The 20,754-nt window shown below is 35.8% G+C and overlaps 1 protein-coding gene across 4 annotated transcripts; it reads right to left on the bottom strand.

The window, feature by feature from the left end:
* Window positions 1-318: 318 nt before the first annotated feature.
* On the bottom strand, window positions 319-17,982 carry LOC106129786 (uncharacterized). Of its 4 annotated transcripts, XM_060952098.1 has the most exons (7): window positions 17,739-17,982; window positions 14,467-14,547; window positions 5,034-5,204; window positions 3,952-4,170; window positions 2,743-2,891; window positions 2,213-2,329; window positions 319-1,154 (listed from the first exon to the last, which is right to left on the bottom strand). In XM_060952098.1, exons 3-7 carry the CDS (start codon window positions 5,196-5,198, stop codon window positions 1,097-1,099), a joined length of 708 nt encoding a protein of 235 aa, XP_060808081.1. In that variant the 5' UTR covers window positions 5,199-5,204; window positions 14,467-14,547; window positions 17,739-17,982; the 3' UTR covers window positions 319-1,096. The 4 variants fall into 4 exon arrangements, 3 of the variants coding, with proteins under 3 accessions (XP_060808081.1, XP_013183906.1, XP_060808078.1); XR_009657441.1 differs by lacking the exons at window positions 14,467-14,547; window positions 17,739-17,982 and adding an exon at window positions 14,313-14,331 and having other exon boundaries at window positions 2,709-2,891; XM_013328452.2 differs by lacking the exon at window positions 14,467-14,547.
* Window positions 17,983-20,754: the final 2,772 nt, after the last annotated feature.

Raw genomic sequence — 20,754 nt, forward strand, 5'->3', positions numbered from 1 at the left:
GCGTGTAGTATACTTATGTCCGTCTACTCCAAGCTATAACTATTCATTGCTTATGCAAAATTTCAAGGAGATTGGTTCACTGGTTTTGATATAAAAAGACAGACAAACAACTACAAAAAGTAGCTGGCACAGTACAAACACACTTTCCTTAGATCATTGATACTTTCACATTTTATGTATTTCTTTTACCAGTATAATTAAATACCTTTTGGTACGGGACAAATCACATAGAATGAGCTAGCCCAGAGCAAGTTCGTGCCTCGTGTAAAGGGAATATTTACTAGGTACGTGAATGAGGAGTGAAATAAAACAAAAATCAACTTTTAAACACATTTATTCAAAGCTATAATAATAAATATTTTTAATTAAGATGTCGTAAATGTCGAAAGCGGACCCAGCGGAGTTAACATATTGACATTGACAAGGCAATGTCTCATATTTTTTTAGTTAATTAGGATTTATTCAGAGATGGAGAAAAAGGGAAAAATAATAACGTTAATACACAAGTACAATATACCTAACGGTGGACGAAAAATTAAATTTTAATAGCACGTTACAAATTACAATGGGTGGTTATCACTATTATCACTAGGTACATATAACTATAAGTCCCCCTATTTTCATCTGTCTGTACGTAGGTATGCGATAAGCTCGTCAAGTTATGTTGGAAGGAGGGTTTTCTGAAAAATTTTATACTCGTATCTATAAATGGTATCCGTTCGAAGACGCGGCGGGGCGCTCGGATCAGATGAATTCAGCGATTTCTGCCAAGCAACCAGTGGATTGAAGGGCAATTACCAACCTACAGTAAAGTATTCTTGTGGCGTGTGTTTCCACTTCCCTTTTTAGAATAGGACTACACCTTTATTTCCCAAGGATGTCGTAAAAGGCGAACAGGTTTTACCGTGATCCAATTAGTTTCAACGGAGGACGGGACAGGGAGTCGATGAGATGTTGTGTTTTATAAGAAAGTTTTGTGATATGAAGTTTCTGTATACAGAAATATTTGTTTTATTAGTTCAACACGTACTTAAATGTAGTAGCGTGTGGAATGCAGCTAAGTTTGTTTAAATATAGAGTACATCGGTCTCATCTTTCAAGTAACAATTTTCCACCATCTGCTCAGATATTCTCCCACTTTATGAGTCACATTCCTGAAACAAACGGGCAAATGAGTTGATAAATACCTACTTACAAAAAAGAAAGCTTGGTTTATGTGGCGGCGCATCTATATAATTTTATATCTTTTTAGGTACCTACTAACAAATTAAATAAGTTAATAATAAGTAATAAGTTATCTATCTCTTAATGCATGTGTTGTTGTAGTCTAATGCTTATTTTCCAACTTATTTAATTTGTTAGTACCTACATAACTTAATATGTCAAATTGTGTGTTCTTCCTTAAGTACTAAGTTACTTCAAAACGATGAATAGTTTATGCTTATTGTGTCATCCATGGCCCATAACGCCATAGAGATAGATAATATCTTTGCTAGATCGTAAATGGTTTTCTCTCACCTCTTGGTGTGTCAAACCATCAAACATAAACCATAATAATTTTCGTGTTAAGGTAAGGTAGGTCAGTGTGTGATATTTAACGCATAACACACTTTAAACAACCTTGTGGTTTCGTCGCTGGCGCAAGGTACAAGCGGCGCGGAAACGGTGTTCCATATTTCGAGATTCAGTTGCATGATGACGCCATCACAAACTGTTTTATTGTATGTCCGTTACAAACTATTTTATTCTATCTCTCTTGACAATGACATTGACACTCATAGATAGTTAATCATATGACACAAACGGAGAACTGACTATGTGACGACGATCCAATGCAAAGGTTGCGGTCAGTCCAGAGTCGCCGCGTGACTACTTGTCTTATCCAATTTAGGATTGTCAAGTCGAAGAAGCATGACGATGGTGAATGACGACGAAAGATGTAGCTGAGATTAATTAACGCTAGTAATATAACGAATATTGTATACATACATACATATGGTCACGTCTATATATCCCTTGCGGGGTAGACAGAGCCAACAGTCTTGAAAAGACTGAATGGCCACGTTCAGCTATTTGGCTTAACGATAGAATTGAGATTCAACTAGTGACAGGTTGCTAGCCCATCGCCTAAGAAAGAAACCCAAGTTTGTAAGCCGAATATTGTATGTATGCGGATATTAAATAGGTAAAAAAGGGAAAGTCAGTACTCTACCGTAGTGAGAACCTCGCAGAACGATCGTCGGTGTTAGGCACGAGTGCGGTGACTACACGCATTGCTGTGTCGGTACTTCCTCCGCTACGTTCCACCCAAATTGGCTCGCAATGTGAACTGAACAATACAAACATTTAGAATGTATATGACATAATGGAAAAAAAGGGAAGATAAATCTACGTAAATTGATCCCAGGTCCGAAGCACTGGCGCAAGGTGCAACTGGGAACATGGAAAGATGGAAGTAAATTTGATGAAATAAATTGACAAGTTGTACGAGTAAAACTGTTATACGCGCCGTGTGTGTATTTAAAACCATTTCATTTTCATTTATTGCACATTTCGGAGGCGGTCAGAGTGGCATTTTAACTAATTTGCTATGTAAGGATGCCGCTAAAATCTTTGACTACTTTTACATCTTACTTAACTTTTTGTGACCTTTTAGCAATCAAGCTGGCTCTGTCTAGCTAGGCATTATTATTGCCTTTGCCACAAACCTTAAATATCGCTTCTAAATGTACATTTTGTGACCTTTTGGCAACATGCTGCAAGCTGGCCTGTATGACAGCGTCGAACGCCGCGCCGGCCACACTGAACGCGTTGTTGCCCGCCTCCGCGCCCGCGCACGCCCATGCTATGCACCCGCCCGGCCGCACTAGCACTGAGGTCGTTTCTAGTACCTAAAATATTAAAAAAATAATTATGAAATAACATGATATACGTTATTTTACTCAGTATCAGAATGTAGTGGAGCACAAAGAGGATTTATCGAATCGCGCGTAGGTAGTTGCCGGCAAAACCTAGGATAGTATTATCATAATGATTGTGAGAATTTTTACTTTACGTGCAATAGGTTTGTCAAGTTATCCTGATTGCTCAAGAACATCTCAAGAATAGGAAATACATATTGTCTTTTTTCATAATTTACTTGGCATGTCACGTACCCACTCTATGTTACATACTAAAACTGATTAAAGATAAAAAATTTAATGATCCACCGAAGTTTATGTCACAATCGTGATCTCTCCTCGTGATTGGGGCGTACCTTGTATCATAATTGATATATCAAAGAATTTTACGCGATTGGTTTCAATTGATTTGGATCTATGGTTGCTGAAGACTTGAACATTTTTAGGGAGGGAAATGTTGGAAAGCGGAGCCCGGGACTCAAAGTACCTATAGCAGTTGCCGGCGCAAATGGGAACACTAAAAGATGAGATAAATAGAGTTTTGATACAACGCCTGTCTGTCTGTAGATTCAAGAGATATCTCATCACTGACGAACGAAACGTACGAACAAATCAAGGATGTTCGGGTAAAAGGTCAGGTCACGAATACAGAAAACTAACGAGAATAACAAAACATAACATATAATCGCGTTTATATACCTTGCGGGGTAAACAGAGCCAACAGTCATCAAAAGACTGAAAGGCCACGTCCAGCTGCTTGACTTTATGATAGAATTGAGATTGTGAGATGATTGAGGAGATTGTGACAGGTTGCTAGCCCATCGCCTAAAAGAGGAATCCCGAGTATATAAGCCTATTCCTTAGTCACCTTTTACGTCATCAGTGGGAAAGAGATGGAGAGGTCCTATTCTTTTTTCTATTGACGCTGGGAGCCACACGGCATGATTTTACATGAAAAAAGGTATTCAAGGATGAAGCAAAAGAATTATGCATGGATAGATGTAGTCTCGGCCTCCTCCGAGAAAGAGGTGTGATGTATTATGTCTCCTACCTTCAAATTACTATACACATCTTGGGACACAAACTCCGACATGCCGCTAAGGCAATCCGTGCTGGGTTCCGCCCCCACCACCACCAGGGCATCCACCCTGCTGCAGGTACCACTCCTGACTCCCTCCAACAGGTCTTCTGTGACCGTGCTCACTGAACAGCCTCGACCTTCCAACTGGGACCTTATTTGCTGACCGAGGGGGTTGCTTGTGTTTGTTATCTGAAAAAGATGATTGAGATCAGTATCTTAGTTTATAAGACCTGGGCGCTTATTCACAAACGTTGCCATGTAGTAGAAGGAATGGAAAGATTATAGAGTATAGTTATTAACGTAAGTGAATACCTAAGGGACTAGGTTTGACACCTATCAGTCATGTTAGAGATCTTCAGACCAATTATTTATGAGGAGTGCTCTTTTATTTGTCAGGTATGGTATAAAACCTACCTAAATTCAATTATCGATTCTTGGTCACAGGTGGACCTTAGAATTTTCCTAGGAAAATCGCAAACTTCGCAAAAGCGCTAGAGAGTATGATAGTCTCTTTTTTGTCTAAGAATCTGTTCATGCACTTTGAACACAGATCACCCTCTGATTGGGGGGTTAACTGTGACTTTGAGGTAATGATGATGAGTGCGGGAAATTATTTAAAACAAAAGCAAGTAAAACTTCACTTTTCCTTTACTAATATCGAACTGCATTATCAAGCAATTTTCTTTAGAATAATTACGTTATGTACTTTGTTTAGTATTAAGTTCTTACATAAAAGTACTTATTTGTTCTTAAACTCGTCTGGCGATCGTCACTTTTTTATTTGCTTTCTATTTGATAATATCTTTTTTGTTTTTTACAAAATATAAAATGGTTGCTTATTTTCTAGACAGAATCTTTGTAACAAAAAATTCATAGACTAAACAATTTCAAAGAAACAAGTTGATTTACTTACGTAATTTCGAAAATATACATATGAATCCCTTGACCTACTTTTATTGACCATGTAAACAGTATCAAAATACACAACAGACAGGTTCCTAAAACCTTTAAAATGAAGGTTACTAAACCTTTTACTTTATCAGAGAGCTCACCAAAACGGTTTTAATCGGCCTCCTGTGACCTCTTTTTTCTCTGACCACTTTCTTGCGAGCGGTGTAGGCCAGGAGAGCTGATGTGGCTAGTAGGATTGACCCTCCTTCCAAGGTTGCCAGCAGACGCCAGGCTAGAGATGCACCACCCTCTACTGCTGTTGACATGGTGACCTGATGAACAAATTAGTTTTTTTAAGTGAATTTTAGATTCCGTATTTATGAAATAAAAAAAAAGCGGTTTACGAAAAAACTCCAGCGCTCGATTTTTAAACAGAGTTCTTTACTGTTTATAAACATCTGTAATGATTTAGGTAGTCTTTTTTTTATTTTGATGTATCTATACTTATATTATAAAGCTGAAGAGTTTGTTTGTTTGAACGCACTTATCTCAGGGAGTACTGGTTCGAATTGAAAAAATATTTTTGTGTTAAATAGACCATTTATATAGGAAGGCTTTAGGCTATATATCATCACGCTGCAACTATTAGGAGCGAAGAAATAATGAAGAGGGCTTCAATGATGCCCAAAATAACTATTCCACGCGGACGAAATCGCGGGAACAGCTAATGTCTATCATAAAGTTCACAACCTTGGGAAGTCTACGTCACAACTTTCGATTGCGAATTATGAATGGGCTAAGAGTGGCCAAGAGCGATCTTTATCAAGGTCCCAGCCACGGGATCAATCACCCGGCTACTCAATACAAACAGTTTTTAAGTGGCCATGTGTACCTGCATTCGTAGACAATGTGAATTTGCGAACAGTAAACATACATACATACCTACATAAAATCACGTCTATATCCCTTGCGGGGTAGACAGAGCCAACAGTCTTGAGAAGATGAATAATTTTCCCTAGTTTTTTTTCATATATTCCATTATTTCTTCGCTCCTTATAGTTTCAGCGTGATGTTATTTAGCCTAAAGCCTTCCTCGATAAATAGTATATCCAACGCAAAAAGATTTTTTTTATTAATTCGAACCAGTAGTTCTTGAGATTAGCGAGTTCAAACAAACAAACAAACTCTTCAGCTTTATAATATTAGTATAGATGGTAAGGGCCTATTTGATAAAGTGGCTTGCACCAAATAACGAAACTGAAACAATTTTTAATCTGTTGATACTTAGGTATTTTACCGCTTAAGTCATACACATTCTGCTTAGTGGTAGAAGGCGACGAAGGAAGTTAGAGAACGGTATTATACATATCTAAGAGAAAGAGACGGAGTGATCCTAAAGTTCTTACAATGAACTACTTACTTATTTTGAAACAAATTCACAATAGTCATTCATCTTAAGCTTCGTAATATACCTAATTCTGCTAGTTACGTAATATAAAATTAGTTATAGCTCTAGGTATCATTAGGCTATGAAAATGTACTCATCATACTCATTGAAGCTTCTATTATTTACGCAGACAAAGATCAAACAAGATACCACATGTTTACCTGTCGAGTCGCAAAATTTGCTTGCTGTAAAGTTCTTCTTTTTATTATATTATTGATTATCATAATCATTTACTCCATGAATATGGTTACAATGTAGGTCTTAAGTATTTAGGTACAGTTTCTGTGAACACATATTCTACCTCTTAAGCGTCGGAATTTATTATTTAAATATATTTTAAATAAGCATATAAAGGCTCTGTTTAATTATGATCATTAATATTAATTCTTCCATTGACGAAGAAAAAAAGGTAGACGAAGAGCAAGAAAAAAATTAAGCATCGTAATGGCGGCATTGTTGCGTTGCTGAGAGTGTGTGCGTGAGGCATGTATATGTACAGTGGTCCGGCACACTATTGGTGCTTCATTTTGTCGTATGGTTGAACTCCGTCCGCCTTTTTTTTCTACGTCTATGAATTCTTTTATATGATAATTGACCAAAAACTCAAAATTCAAAAGAATTAAACTTCAAAACATAAGTTACACGATTTGGCGTGTGAAGAACATACATTCGCAGGGTCTATCTGCATCTATGTCAATGATTATTATTTATGATTCAGGATTTACGACAAGCTCCTCAAAGAAGGTAATTTACATTGAGTGACGCGTGTAATTATTTAACGTTAATGGCCTGCTACCATTTGTATGCAACCTTTGTCGCCTATTTATTCAACGTGATGATCATTTCAGCATTATATAAATTAAATAATCATAAAAAGTAACAATATCTTACGAACTTGCAATCTTCTTGTAGTGTAGTACATTTTAATACAATTATCTACATAAATTAAAATATTCGTATCATTTATTGAAACAAAGAATAAATTCGCACGGGCAATTTATTTGCGCAGCGTATTACTATTGCAATAAGTACCTACAGCGCAGGAAAGCTGCCTGCGTGATGGGAACTCGGCAAAAGGCTCCAATTTTTTTTTTTATTTATCTTTATCTTTATTAGGTAAGTATATGTAGTTTAAATAATTCTTTAATATATTATTATACCTACTTACCATGAACGCAATATGTTCGTACTTATTGTTGACTCCACGAGTGTACAATAAAAAGCAAAAATAAAAATTGCAATCTAAAAGAATTCCCTTGCAGCCAAAGTTTTTGTTAATATTTATTTCTTCGACATTGTCCTAATTTTGCGTAAGAGTCACGTTTCGTTGCCTTAAAAAGACATCAACGAGTCGAACTTAAACGACGTGTCACTAATAAACAAAAGAATATATTTTTAATGCGTTGTTGCTGTAGCCGTAAGTTTTATTTTTAGAAAAATAAATATTCACAACTTTTTTTATTTCTGAAAATCAAAACCTTTTGCTTGTAAGTTTTGCTGTAGTAATTTTAGTTATACGGTAGTAAAAAAGGTTTGACACATGAGCTAAACTGTAAACAATTTTGAAATAAAGCTTACTTAGTAAGTAAGCTTTATTTTAGAATAAATTTAGTTTATGTACTTGACAATGATTCCGTGACATAGCCCACAAGAAGGTTATTATTTTCCCAAACAATGTTATCTCAATCTGTTTTAGCGAGGTAAAGGCATATTTACTAACATAACCTGCCTTTAAACTGCCTGCTAAGCGCAAGATTTACTGAGATCGAGATAAGAACAGGAAAATAAGGCTTTTCCTTACAATTATTCATAGGTATCTATTGTCACATCCTTACTCTAAACGTGGTAGACAAAACTTCGGTTTCGATCACACATAGTTCATGTTCCATTTTACATACTTACATGCATACACATAATCATATTGTCTATATCCCTAGAGGGGTGGACAGAGACAACAGTCTTGAAAAGACTGATGGGCCACATTCAGCTGTTTGGCTTAATGATAGAATTGAGATTCAAGTAGTGACAGGTTGCTAGCCCATCGCCTAAAAGACGGATCCCAAGTTTATAATCCTATCCCTTAGTCGCCGTTTACGACATCCAATAATTTAAAATAAAACGTTTAACTGGTAACGTGTAAACATTTGAGGATTTAAAAATATGTTTTTTTAATCATAATCAATATATCCTTGTAAAATTTTACCAAAGGTGAGGTTTTAGCTCAACGACAAGATGCCATTAGTTAAGTATTCATTGAATTAGTTTTGCAACTGCACTCATCCTTGAGAAGCGGGCTAAGTTATCTGCACCTTTATAACATTGAACAGCTGACATTCTGATATTATTGAACTCTAAGATTCGAAACCCTAGCTTTTCTTGATATGAAACCACGTTACCGCCTTTATTTGACAGGCTTAAAATTTATAGACCTGGCAAAAATAGGCAGAACAATATACAGATAATAATCGACACGATATACACTAAGTAGATTTTAAGTAGCCACGAAATAAGTGAACTTTAAAATTGACGTCCGATGAAAATTCTGCAGTGTAGTGTGTTCCGCTGCTTCTTCTACACATGCGCTTTGGAAGCGGCAGTAGTTATAATTAGATTTAAGTGATGTGACGTCAATAAGTGATGCCTTGTATCCAATTTTGAAAATAAATCTATTCTATTCTATTCTTAACTGAAGCAATGGAGGCGGAGGGTGCAACTGGGAATACACAAACATGAGAGATAGTAGTTGTTAAAGTGGGCTACGTCTGTATCAGGAACTTTTTTAAAATTATGTTTCCTCCAGCAAGACCGTGGGTGAAAAGACTCTGTGGTTAACCTCAAAAGTAAAGCGAGAGGGAAGGTATGACATGCACTTTCTTGGACAACGTTCGTGAAAAAGAGAACAGGAAGCACGAACAGTTACAAACTTAGTATATAAGGAACACATCATCTATACTTATATTGTAAAGCTGAAGAGTTTGTTTGTTTGAACGCGCAAATCTCAGGAACTACTGGTTCGAATTACAAAATTATATTATTTTGTGTTGAATATACCATTTATAGACGAAGACCTTAGGCTATATAACATCACGTTGCACCTATTAGGAGCAAAGAAATAATGGAAAATGTGAAAAAACGGGAAAAATTATTCATCCTTGAGGGCTTCAATGATGCCCACGCGGACGAAGTCGCGGGCACAGCTAGTGTTAATTATACTGATATCTAATATCTACTGGTAAAATCCGTAGTACAAAGTGCATACAAATTAATTACACATAGGTAAGCCTTTGTACCTAACGCAGGAAATGTTTCCTCAATACAATAATAAGCAGTTGCCACGCTAATTACAACATCGTCAAGGAAAATAAGAAAAAAAGACAATACAATAGGGAACAAATTACCATCGGAGAGCTAGCATTGTTCACTGTCGTTGTGTGCAGTCCCAATAGGTATTGCTGCGTGTCTTATATCGGATTATTACTTCGATTTGACAGTAGAGTAAATGTTGGTTAACAGTTTTGCAATATAAACGTAAACTTGAAAAATGTGCGCTTGTTTATAATTTTGTATTGTAACAGTAGGAAATGTCGTGTAGTATTGGGAATTTGGGTATTGGGAATATGTTCTATAAGTATTTTCTATCTATATATCTATGAGGTGAACCTCTGCAGGTGAACTAAATACAAAGGAATTTACAACATTAATGAATAAGTAAGTAGACTTAATAAGTAACTGGCAAGTAGTGTTTTGGAAATACCTACCCAAAGGCTTTGAAGTAAATAGCTGAATTTGAAATCAGGACGTCACGTAACCTACCACTAACGGCACGAGCAATATAGGTACATATTGTTCGTATTTCTGCTTATAAGTATACGATATTTTAATATATTTCAGTGCGAGAAACTGACCCTTAAAAGGTTTGTAGCAGTTTAATCTATAGAGAGTAATATAACTAATACTAACTAATATTATAAAGCTGAAGAGTTTGTTTGTTTGAACGCGCTAATTTCAGGGACTACTGAAAATTATTTTTGTGTTGAATAGACCATTTACCGAGGAAGGCTTTAAGCTATATAACATCACGCTGTAACTATAAGGAGCGAAGAAATGATGGAAAATGTAAACAAAACGGGGGAAATTATTCATCCTTGAGGGCTTCAATGATGCCCAAAATAACTATTCCACACGGACAAAGTCGCGGGCACAGCTAGTTTTTGTATACAGCAACTGACATTTAAATCAGGTAATGGAGAACTAATTAGAGAAGAAAAAATAAAACAATTTATTTAAAACGGCAAACGATCATTGAGAAATTGTAATATAGAGAGGAATGTTAGATTTCCTTGACCTACATCCATTGCAATTTTTAAATTAATATTCGACCTGTAATCATCCATTAAGCCGTATGTGAGTTTTTTCGGCAAGGTTAGTTAATCTTCGTGACATCGATTTCATTTCTAATCTGTGATTGCGCTTATGTAAGGGTGAGTTCACACCGAGATGAGTCTCGACCGACCGCTACATAAAGGTTGACTTTTAGGCTTACTTGTAAGTAACTTATTAGTTAGGAATTAGAATCAGTAGTTTAACTCAGACAAGAAACATTTTCCTAATTAGATTTATGAAGCCATGATCCCTTTCACTAAACATTTAATTGTAGCGTTTCTACTACGCTATTACGAAAGATACTACTATATTACAACAAAATGCCCAATTCGAGACATTACGCCATTTTGTTTTATACCCTTTAGATTTTGTAAGACACGCCTAATAACGACTTCGCAACAATTAAGAACGGTTTTGAGATAATTTGATCAAATAAGGGTCAATGTAATTATAAATGATTCGGGTTCATTAAACGAAATAAGAAAATTACACGAAGAAGTTTAATATTTGAGTTACAGAAGTATCCGGCTCGAAGGACCAAAAGATGTAAAGCGCGGCACTTTACACGTGTTTGGTATTCTAGATTATAATAATATGCAAACGTTTTGGAGTTCAAACGGGAGTCGTTGCGTGGAAAAATCCTTCTTATCCAGTCCAGGATTGATGTCTTAACGTTCCCCCTTGGCTCGGATTGATGTCTAATGTTATAACCAAGCTCATTTCCAGAGAGGTGAGGGTGTATTGTACAAGAAGTGTATAAATGATTAGCTTTCTTAGTAAGTACTTCATTATCCAAGGTAAATTGTGGTGAAATATGTTAACATAGTTTGTTTAGCCGCACTTAGATTAAAAAAAACAGAATGTCCGCACATTGATTTAAAAAAAAAAACAGCGTGTCTTTTTATGTAACTAATAACCAACTCTTTTAATGACTAGTGATTATAGTACTGATTCACTGCATTATGGAAGCGGCCAGAGTTAGCAGATAGTAATTTTATAACCTTCGCAAGTAACAATGGAAATGATAAGGCTGTTTCATGATGCGACTAAAGTATTATTTTGATTACCATGTCATTTGTTTTCCGCTCTATCATTTGTTTTTGGACTAGTGAGGATTGATACCACAGACAGTACGTTGCCTGTCACAAATTAAAATTTTTATATACATTACAGCAGGCTACATATAAAAGTTACCGACCTCTATCCGACTATGGTAGAAAAGTGGTGTCCTTTTTTGTCTGACTCACTTTCCAATGATAGAAAGGCAAATAGGATGTATATTATTGTTTTTTTTTATATAATAATTTGAGTGCGTTTGACCTCAATCAGCCTGGTGTAAGCAAGATAAGGCCTAAGGTTGTGCACGCAACGCAAATAATGCCTATACAAGAGTGACTTGTCCTAAGTTGTATGTATCGAGGAAGAGAAATGCGGGGAGGGAATTCCAAATCACAGCGGTTCGCATGATAATAGATTTGGCGAAAGGTGCGAAGGTTGGGGATATCGACAATGTACGGGTGGAATCCCTGTCACGCCGACCTTACCCCTCTTGGAATGTATTTATTGATGAACCTAGGGCGTCCAGTGCGCCTATGAACTTGGATCGGGATGAAGTCAGGATGCCAATTATGTGGCGTCATAAAAAAATTCAATTACATTCACATCTTATGCACGAATATATCACATATTGAGCCTCTTTGGAATAGACAGAGCCAACAATCTAGAAAAGACATTTAATCATTAAAAAATTACAAGATTTAAATTCGACAACCGAACTTTACCTACTTACCAAAACGCTCATAAACATACTTGAATGCAAAAGTTGCTCGCCTCCAAATAAAGTACAACTTGGTTAGTAAAATCTGGAGGAGGTCGCAGCTCTTAGTAAATGCATAATATAATATTTATTCAATGCATATATAAATGTTTCGGATTGGATTAATTCCCGTCCGGTTTTGGCTCGAGTGGCCATTCCTTAGTCTTGAAATAAGGAAGCCACAGATGTGTAACTTACACAGGCGGACCACGGGCCCCGAATGCAGAGCAGGGTGCAACAGGGAACACGCAAAGATGAGAAAAAGTATGAATGATGATGATGAGGTATTATCAAATGACAAGATTACGCTAGTCTTAAGAAGATTTACGATGACAATATTTTCAGGCAACTTAGTTAAACGCACTCAGCATTTAGCTTAGTTGCCTGAAATTATATGCAGGCTGGTGATGATTATGACCGCCTGAATTAGCTAATTAAGTTATCCTCGTAACATTAATTTGATAAAAAATCTAATGTACTTAAGGGTAATGAGATAGTATATCCCGTGTTTTATGAATTAATGATAAAAAGTAACTAAAAGTGGCTACGATATTAATTAAGTCCATAAAAACAGACAACAGAAAACCACGTGAACCTTTCATTTAGTATTAAACGTCTAAAGTTCTGTACTCCCATTATTTTATTTCCGGAGCCTTGCAAAGAGAGAGTTGGACCCGCACTTGTGCCTAATAAGGTCAATGCTAGCCGGTTTAAGGTGGCTGAGGGTCTACCAGGGTCGAGAACGGACTGGAGTGATTGGGAACGTCCTTGGTTTTGATGTAATCGTACGTGGATTTACCTACGACATGTGACGTCGTGCGGATTGTCTGTGCAACGCCCCTCTTTACAGCCCGGGAGCCCTGTGAATGCGCGCGCGCACCCCGGTGTTACACCTTTGGACTACTACAGCGTTCACTAAGTTAAGTAGCTCGCTATCCTCTGGCTACTTGCTGGATCTCGTGTCTATAGCTAAACCCACGACGTTTTTAAATTCGTAAAATAGTCCCTATAAAAGTTCATGTGGTTATTCTATGGATCTTTAAATTATCTCTGATCTCTCTTACTTGCGACGTTTTACCTAAAACGACATAGTAGCGCCCAACGTGGGTAAAAGTGGTAGTCAATGCTGATGGCGAATTCCGTACCATTTTTGAAAATACTAGGTAGAGTACAGCCGCATGAGACGACAATTCCCGCCAATTTCAGTTACCGCGGGAATTTCGGGAAATCCTCTCATAAGTTAAATAATCCACATAATGAACCTATAGGTAGGCCCAATTTCAAATCTCTAGACTCAGAGGTTTATCTGTGATTTGTCTGTAAGTCAATCATTAACATACATACATATAGTCACGTCTATAGCCCTTGCGGGGTAGACAGAGCCAACAGTCTTCAAAAGACTAAAAGTTTACGTTCAGCTGTACGAATTCCAAGTTTATAAGCCTATCCCTTTGTCGCCTTTTGCGACATCCATGGGAAAGAGATGGAGTGATTCTATTTTTTTTTTATTTGTGGTTCTCGATCACACTTCTTAACCCTAATAGTAAAGTAACGAGATTGATGCGCTCACCTTGGTTTTAATTGTCAATGCACGTAAACGCTTTTGGAATTATTTTTACACGGCATATTGCCTATTCCGTCGGAATACTGAAGTCTATAGGTATTTATAAAACTTAAGGTACTTAGGTATTAGTATACGCCGAGATTTTGAGTGTCTCTGCTTGCATTACAGTATTTATAAATAAGTTTTCAGACTCGAAAATGTAACAAAATTAAACATACATACATACATACATACATAAAATCACGCCTCTTTCCCGGAGGGGTAGGCAGAGACTACCTCTTTCCACTTGCCACGATCTCTGCATACTTCTTTCGCTTCGTCCACATTCATAACTCTCTTCATACAAGCTCGGCGGTTTCGGGTACTTTTGACCTGACCCTTTACCAGGACGTCCTTAATTTGATCAAGATACGTTCGTCTAGGTCTTCCCACTCCGACCTTTCCCTCCACACTCTCCTTGTATATCTGCTAACAAACAACAAAATTAAAAATGTCCAATATTTTACTAACATATGTATAATCACGTACCTATCCATTATTTCCTCTGTATATAGAGGGAACAGACTGATAGGCCTCGTTCAACTTTTTGGCTTGATGATAGAATTGAGATTCAAATATTGACAGGTTGCTAGCTCATCGCCAAAAAGAAGAATCCCAAGTTTATCCAAGAACATCCATGGGAAAGAGGAGGAGTGGTCCAATTCTTTTTTTCTTAACATCATTTATGTTAATGAAGTGAAAGAAGTATGCAGGAGTCATGGCGAGTGGAAAGATGTTGCCTCTGCCTACCGGGACATAGGCGCGATTTTATATGTATAGGTATGTCTTAGGTATATATAAAATTCTCGTATCACAATGTTCGTTCCCGTACTCCTCCGAAACGGTTTGACCGATTCTCATGAAATTTCGTGAGCAGATGAGTAGGTCTAAGAATCGGCCAACATCTATTTTTCATACCCCATAATGATAAGGGTTATCCACCCTCAACATTTTATTTTTAACTAGAAATTACTTAAAAATTATTTATATGGCAAAACAACGTTTGCCGGGACAGCTAGTAAAGATATAAATATGTACACAGCTCTCAGTCTTGCATATTTGAACACGTTTTTGGCTGTACAATTTAAATCCTAAGGGTATAAATAGTTTGAAGTTACCTAAAAGTAACTGATAACAGACAAGACAATAGTGATAATAGCACAGAATATTCATAACATAATGTTGTCTGTTGTAACTGTCGAAGCCTGACAATCAAATTAACAGCTTCACAGGGTCAAGTTCAATGTGAGGCACAAAATATTTGAAGGCTTTTTGACACATGACAAAATTCTTTTATTAAAGTCCTGTGTTCGACTTACGATAAGGTACTGAATTTTAAAGTTTATAATAAATGCACTGCTGATTTTTTTTAAGGAAACATAAGTTATATTGGCAGGCAAAAGTTAGTTTTTAAATTTTTTTTTTCCCGCGGACTGATTAAACTGCTTATCAGATCAGATATAATCTATTTTTTTTTCGCTTAAAATTTATCTCCAAACACAAAATAAAGAATGAAAATTGTAATTTTATAGGTTAACTTTATGACTGGGTTAATAATGATTAATCAAAGTTAATGAATAGTAAGCACTCATAAGAATTGGTTTTAAATTAAAATAAACATATACTTAATTAAGTAAATCTTTACAACGCCTTTTAAATAGCTATAGTACCTAGATCTGTTTATTACCAACGACAGAATTTGTTCAGTAAAGTAAATTCATTAACGTTTAATAAAACTAAAGGTTACGAGAATCGAGTGTCAAGGGGCTTGGTCGAAGAATCCAAACATTATGAATCATCATGTCATTTAATAAGAAAGAATTATAGCCCTAAAATTTATTTCCTTATACACATTATATAATGATGTCATTGAATTTAAATGATTGTATTGCTAAATAAAATGACGAGGCTATTTTATAATTTTTCTGGCAATAACAAAAGTTTGAAGCATTGTTAGATAAAAATACTGATGAAAATTTCATTCAACATTTTTTATACGTGCATACATAAGTACATACATACATACGTACATACATAAGTAGGTAAATATATACTTTCAGATTTTCAGACAAAAATGGCGCTTCCTAATTTTTTCGGCATAGATAATTTATTTGATTTGACTTTGAAAGTAGTTTACCACAGTCCGGATCTGGATATCCACCCTGCAATCTGACTGACCTAGTAAACGTAACGTAGCCGGTTTTTCGTTACTGCGACGTAAGACAATAAGCGTTTCGTGTTGCCAAATGTATTGTTGAAATACGGCTGTTGTGTAAACTAGATAATAAAGTTTTTGAAATAAACAACAAAATCTATATTTTTTTTAGTTTGTGGTTCAGGAATTTTACTTTTTTTTTATTAGTATAGTTTAGAAATTGTAATAGGTAGTCACATTTTATCAACTTTATTCACCATATATAAATCTTAAGAAATCTTGAATTCATTAAAAATATTTTATGCTAGCCTGCCAGCTACCAGCTGCTTCTTTTTGCCCCGCTGATCGTTAAAGCTTATCAAGGAAAAGGCATACCTATAAACCTGGGGTTCTGCTTCTGCAATCTCCAAATTAAAATTTCAAAGAGGCTCTATTGAGTTTAAAATAAATAAATAAAAAACTGAGGTAGAAACTTCACACAGACACAAGCGGCGAAGCCTGATTCTGTTTAAAGTATAACTACTGAGGGGGTTTAATTTGTAAAAAAAATGCCAATATTTACTCATAATAATCTGTGCCAAAAGCGTGTTTAAAAAAAATAAGCGCAGTCGTTTTCATTGAATTCTCGTTACTTTATACTTTGAAAAAAATAATAAAAAAAACATTAGATATTACAAATAGCTTAATATAATAGACTCTGCAACGCCTAACGGACTGAAACTGTTGCAGTTATATTACGAGAGAAACTAGTTTCTTTACAATAAATTACGTATATTATCTAGGTCTTACAAGATACCTGGCCCCCTGGATATTTTGTAACTACCAGTTTTTACGTCACACCTCTCTTATTGGATAATTTTAAACTGGTTTAGTCTGGCCAGGTGGAATTCAAGGAAGAACTGAAGGATATTGAGCCACATTTCTCAATTCTCGTTATGTAAGTGCTAAATGGTGTCTAAAATTGGAGTGTTTGTATGGTGGTGCGAAAACGATTAGTGCAGCCGTTATACCTATTGCCTGTAATGTTGCAGATTTAATATTGATTACTTGCGATTTTATGGACAAAATAGACAGCAATGTTTATTATTTTGGTTATTGTTAAATCGTCCTACTTAATTAAAAAACAAATATGTATGTCAAAGAACGTGGTTTTTCAACTTATTAATTTTAAAGTTCCATTTTAATTTCGAAGTTATTTTTTAAGATATTTATATATACCTGTTTTTAATACACATCTAAAACCTTTTTTGATAATCGTAATAACTTGGTAAGTACTTAGAAAACTAACTTCTTCTATCCAATCTATTACAAAAAGTATTTAGGTAGGTAAAATGGAATAAAACTAATTCTACCAAATCTATGTGAAATATTACAGGTCTAATGATTTACAGGTATTGAACTAGGAAAATTTGCATATGAAAAATAATCAGTATTCTCTAAATTAATATTATGTTGTACACACCTTTTTCGTAGTTTAATTTCCAATCAGTCAAACACTGACCAATATGATTTGAACAATTTTGCTGTAGATCGTCATCATGAAAGTCACTTGAGAATACTCAAAGAAAATATTTTTCACGACATTAAACAAAAAGAAACTGGCCAAAAATATATCGAATAATATTTAAATTTAGAAGGATAAGTTTGCGCGGGACGGTGTATAGCGTTCGTTCAGAAACGCGCGCGGTTATTGAATGCACGCGGACATTTTCTTTCAACCGTACTAACTTACTCACCTTGATTTTCCAGATGATAAGCTACCTTCGCGTACTATCAGATTAAGTTTGGAATAGGGCAATAACCTTTAGAAAACTTATTTATTAACATCTATCTGTTGGATTGATTTACTGTGTTGAAATCCCCTATCTCAGGCACCGATATACATATAGGGCTTTTAGGTTACCCAGGCTAGTAGGTAGGTACTAGCTTTCAGCAAGAAGAGAAGAATAAATGTAACATTTTTGAGCGAATTATTATTTAGGAGACAACGAGATCAAATAATGTAGTTATTCGTTCTTATTCGGTGCAGAGCAGCGCACATTTCGGTCAGGTTGCAAAAGGCGGGAGCGCAGTATTGCATCGCTGCACATGCGAAGGATGTGTGGTCAAATTAATTTTAGTATGAGTACTTTAATAACCACTAGCAACCTTTTGAAATTCCAGCAAAAAGAGGTGTCATTAGTTTACTTGACAAGAAGGGCGTCCTCACTCATCCAAGGACAATAAAGCAGACTTTCTTCAGTCCATAAACGTTCACCTATTTTTGTCTTTTTTGTAGGTTTCGTTACGGTGCTATTTTTTACTTCCAATTTATTTGTGACATTAACAAGTCAACAAAGTTAGTAACTTCAGTTAACCTCAGAGATAGATAAGAAAGAAAGATATCTATGTTATGTATATATACTTAAGCCTTGTAAAAGTTCATGAATAATCCCGCGTGTCATAGAAAACTGAAACCCCCGAACTTTCGGGAAGAGTTATGAATGTGGATGAAACGAAAGAAGTACGCAGGGATCGTGGCTAGTAAAAAGACATCTCTGCCTACCCCTCTGGAAAAGAAGCATGGTTTTATGTATGATGTTATCGAGCGAGTGGATAGTATTTTCCCGATCTCTCTTTGTAACCTTGTCAAGTAGAAACTACTGGAAGGTTTTATCTTTATCCATGATACCATCACTTAAGGGTAGGTGCATGTAAGTAATCATGTCAACTGCACAATAGGAGGCAGATACCGCAATCAGCATGTAAGCAAATTATCGAGTATCAGATACGATTGTGTTCCTACCATTATGACTAGACGATAGAGTAAATGTTTTTTTTTTGTAATAGAGTTCGTTTTGGTTACAATAAGATATTGATGAAGTACAAGTTCCATAGTAAGTAATATAATTGTTGGCAATATTGCAATGTAATTATTATTTATATTGAGTGAATTAAGTTGGTAACACTTAAGTTCATATATTATTTCTTCTCTCTTCAAAAATGGCTTCTTGTCTATGTCAGTAAAATATTGTTCTCATGTGTTGTGCGAATAAATAAAACTGCTAGTTACAAAAAATATCACTTTTTATTTATAAAACAAGAAGAATAAAGGCAAAAATCTGTCTGCTCATACGCGGCTAATCCGTTTGACCGAATTCAATAAAGTTTGTCGGATTAGTTCTTTTTTTCTTAAAATTCACACGGGTACGAGGGCACGGCTAGAGTCACTAGGAGTACTGAGACGGACACAGGAAACTTTTTATCACGGAAAAATAACTGTTACATACTTACATACATATTATAATCACGTATTTATCCCTTACGAAGTAGACAGAGCCAACAGTCTCCTAAATACTGAGGGGCCACGTTCAGCAACATTGCTTAGCGATGGAATCGATATTAAAATTGTGATAAGTTATTAGCTCATCGCCTAAAAGAAATATCCTAATTGGTAGTATTCTAAAGAGCTGAGAACTTAATTTTGTGCGATAAATAATATAACTATGCGCTCTACTTGCTTTATAATATCTCTAGGCATTGTACCATAATAACAGATGGGTGTCAACGTGTTACGCTTGGCCGTTGTGCGTGACGCACTTAACTACTAGAAATTATAGGTCTAAAGTCCTAGGCTGAAGAAATAGAGTTGTGAAAGCTAAATGATTGTTTGTCGCGGCTACGTCTTCCATCGGGACCGCCTAAGACCACCATTTATGAAGTAAACTCAAGCAGTAGGTAGGTACTACATGGTCACATTGATGCATTTTGCCGGATTAAATGAATAGGTAGGTTCTCAACTACTTGCCCGTGTGGTGGCCCATGACAAGGTATATGGTTAGACTCGAAAGACCGATAATGCATGAGGTAATCATAGAAATGGGAATCTTATATATGTACTTAGATCAGATTTTTCCTTCCAGCGTCAGTTCCGATTACATATTCACCTCTGGAGAGAAGTCTAGGATCGCCTTTGACTATAATTCTGGATTTGTTAAGTTAGGTTTTTTACACGAAGCGACTCTCATCTAACCTCCTCGATTAAAAACGAACCTATAGTTGGTTTAAAAAAGGCTTTTAGTCCTAAAATAGCAAATTCTTAAAAAAAAAAAAACTACCATATCTAATAGTTTTCACTTTTATAGAATAAGGAGTAACCGCGGTGTGGATTTTTATAAGATTGATGTACCTACATACATAATTCATTCTATACAATATTTACTTATGCAATACTCGTACTTAATTTTAAAACTAAATGCCAAAGAAGTACCTTTAAATATACCGAAGCACGAGACCTATCATGTGAATAGAACGTTCAAAAACTGTATAGCGATAATCAACATGGTGTTGTAACTAACTATTATAGTTATATATTATCTGCGGTGTTGCGTGGCCCAAAATTGGGGGAGACCGTGAACGGCGGTCGCAAGGTTGCACAACAGTACCACGCAATGTCAATAAAAACAAGATTTAAAACAATGTAATACCTGTCTAATTTG

Source organism: Amyelois transitella, chromosome 3 (genome assembly GCF_032362555.1).
Source record: "Amyelois transitella isolate CPQ chromosome 3, ilAmyTran1.1, whole genome shotgun sequence".
NCBI classification, from domain to species: Eukaryota; Metazoa; Arthropoda; class Insecta; order Lepidoptera; family Pyralidae; genus Amyelois; species Amyelois transitella.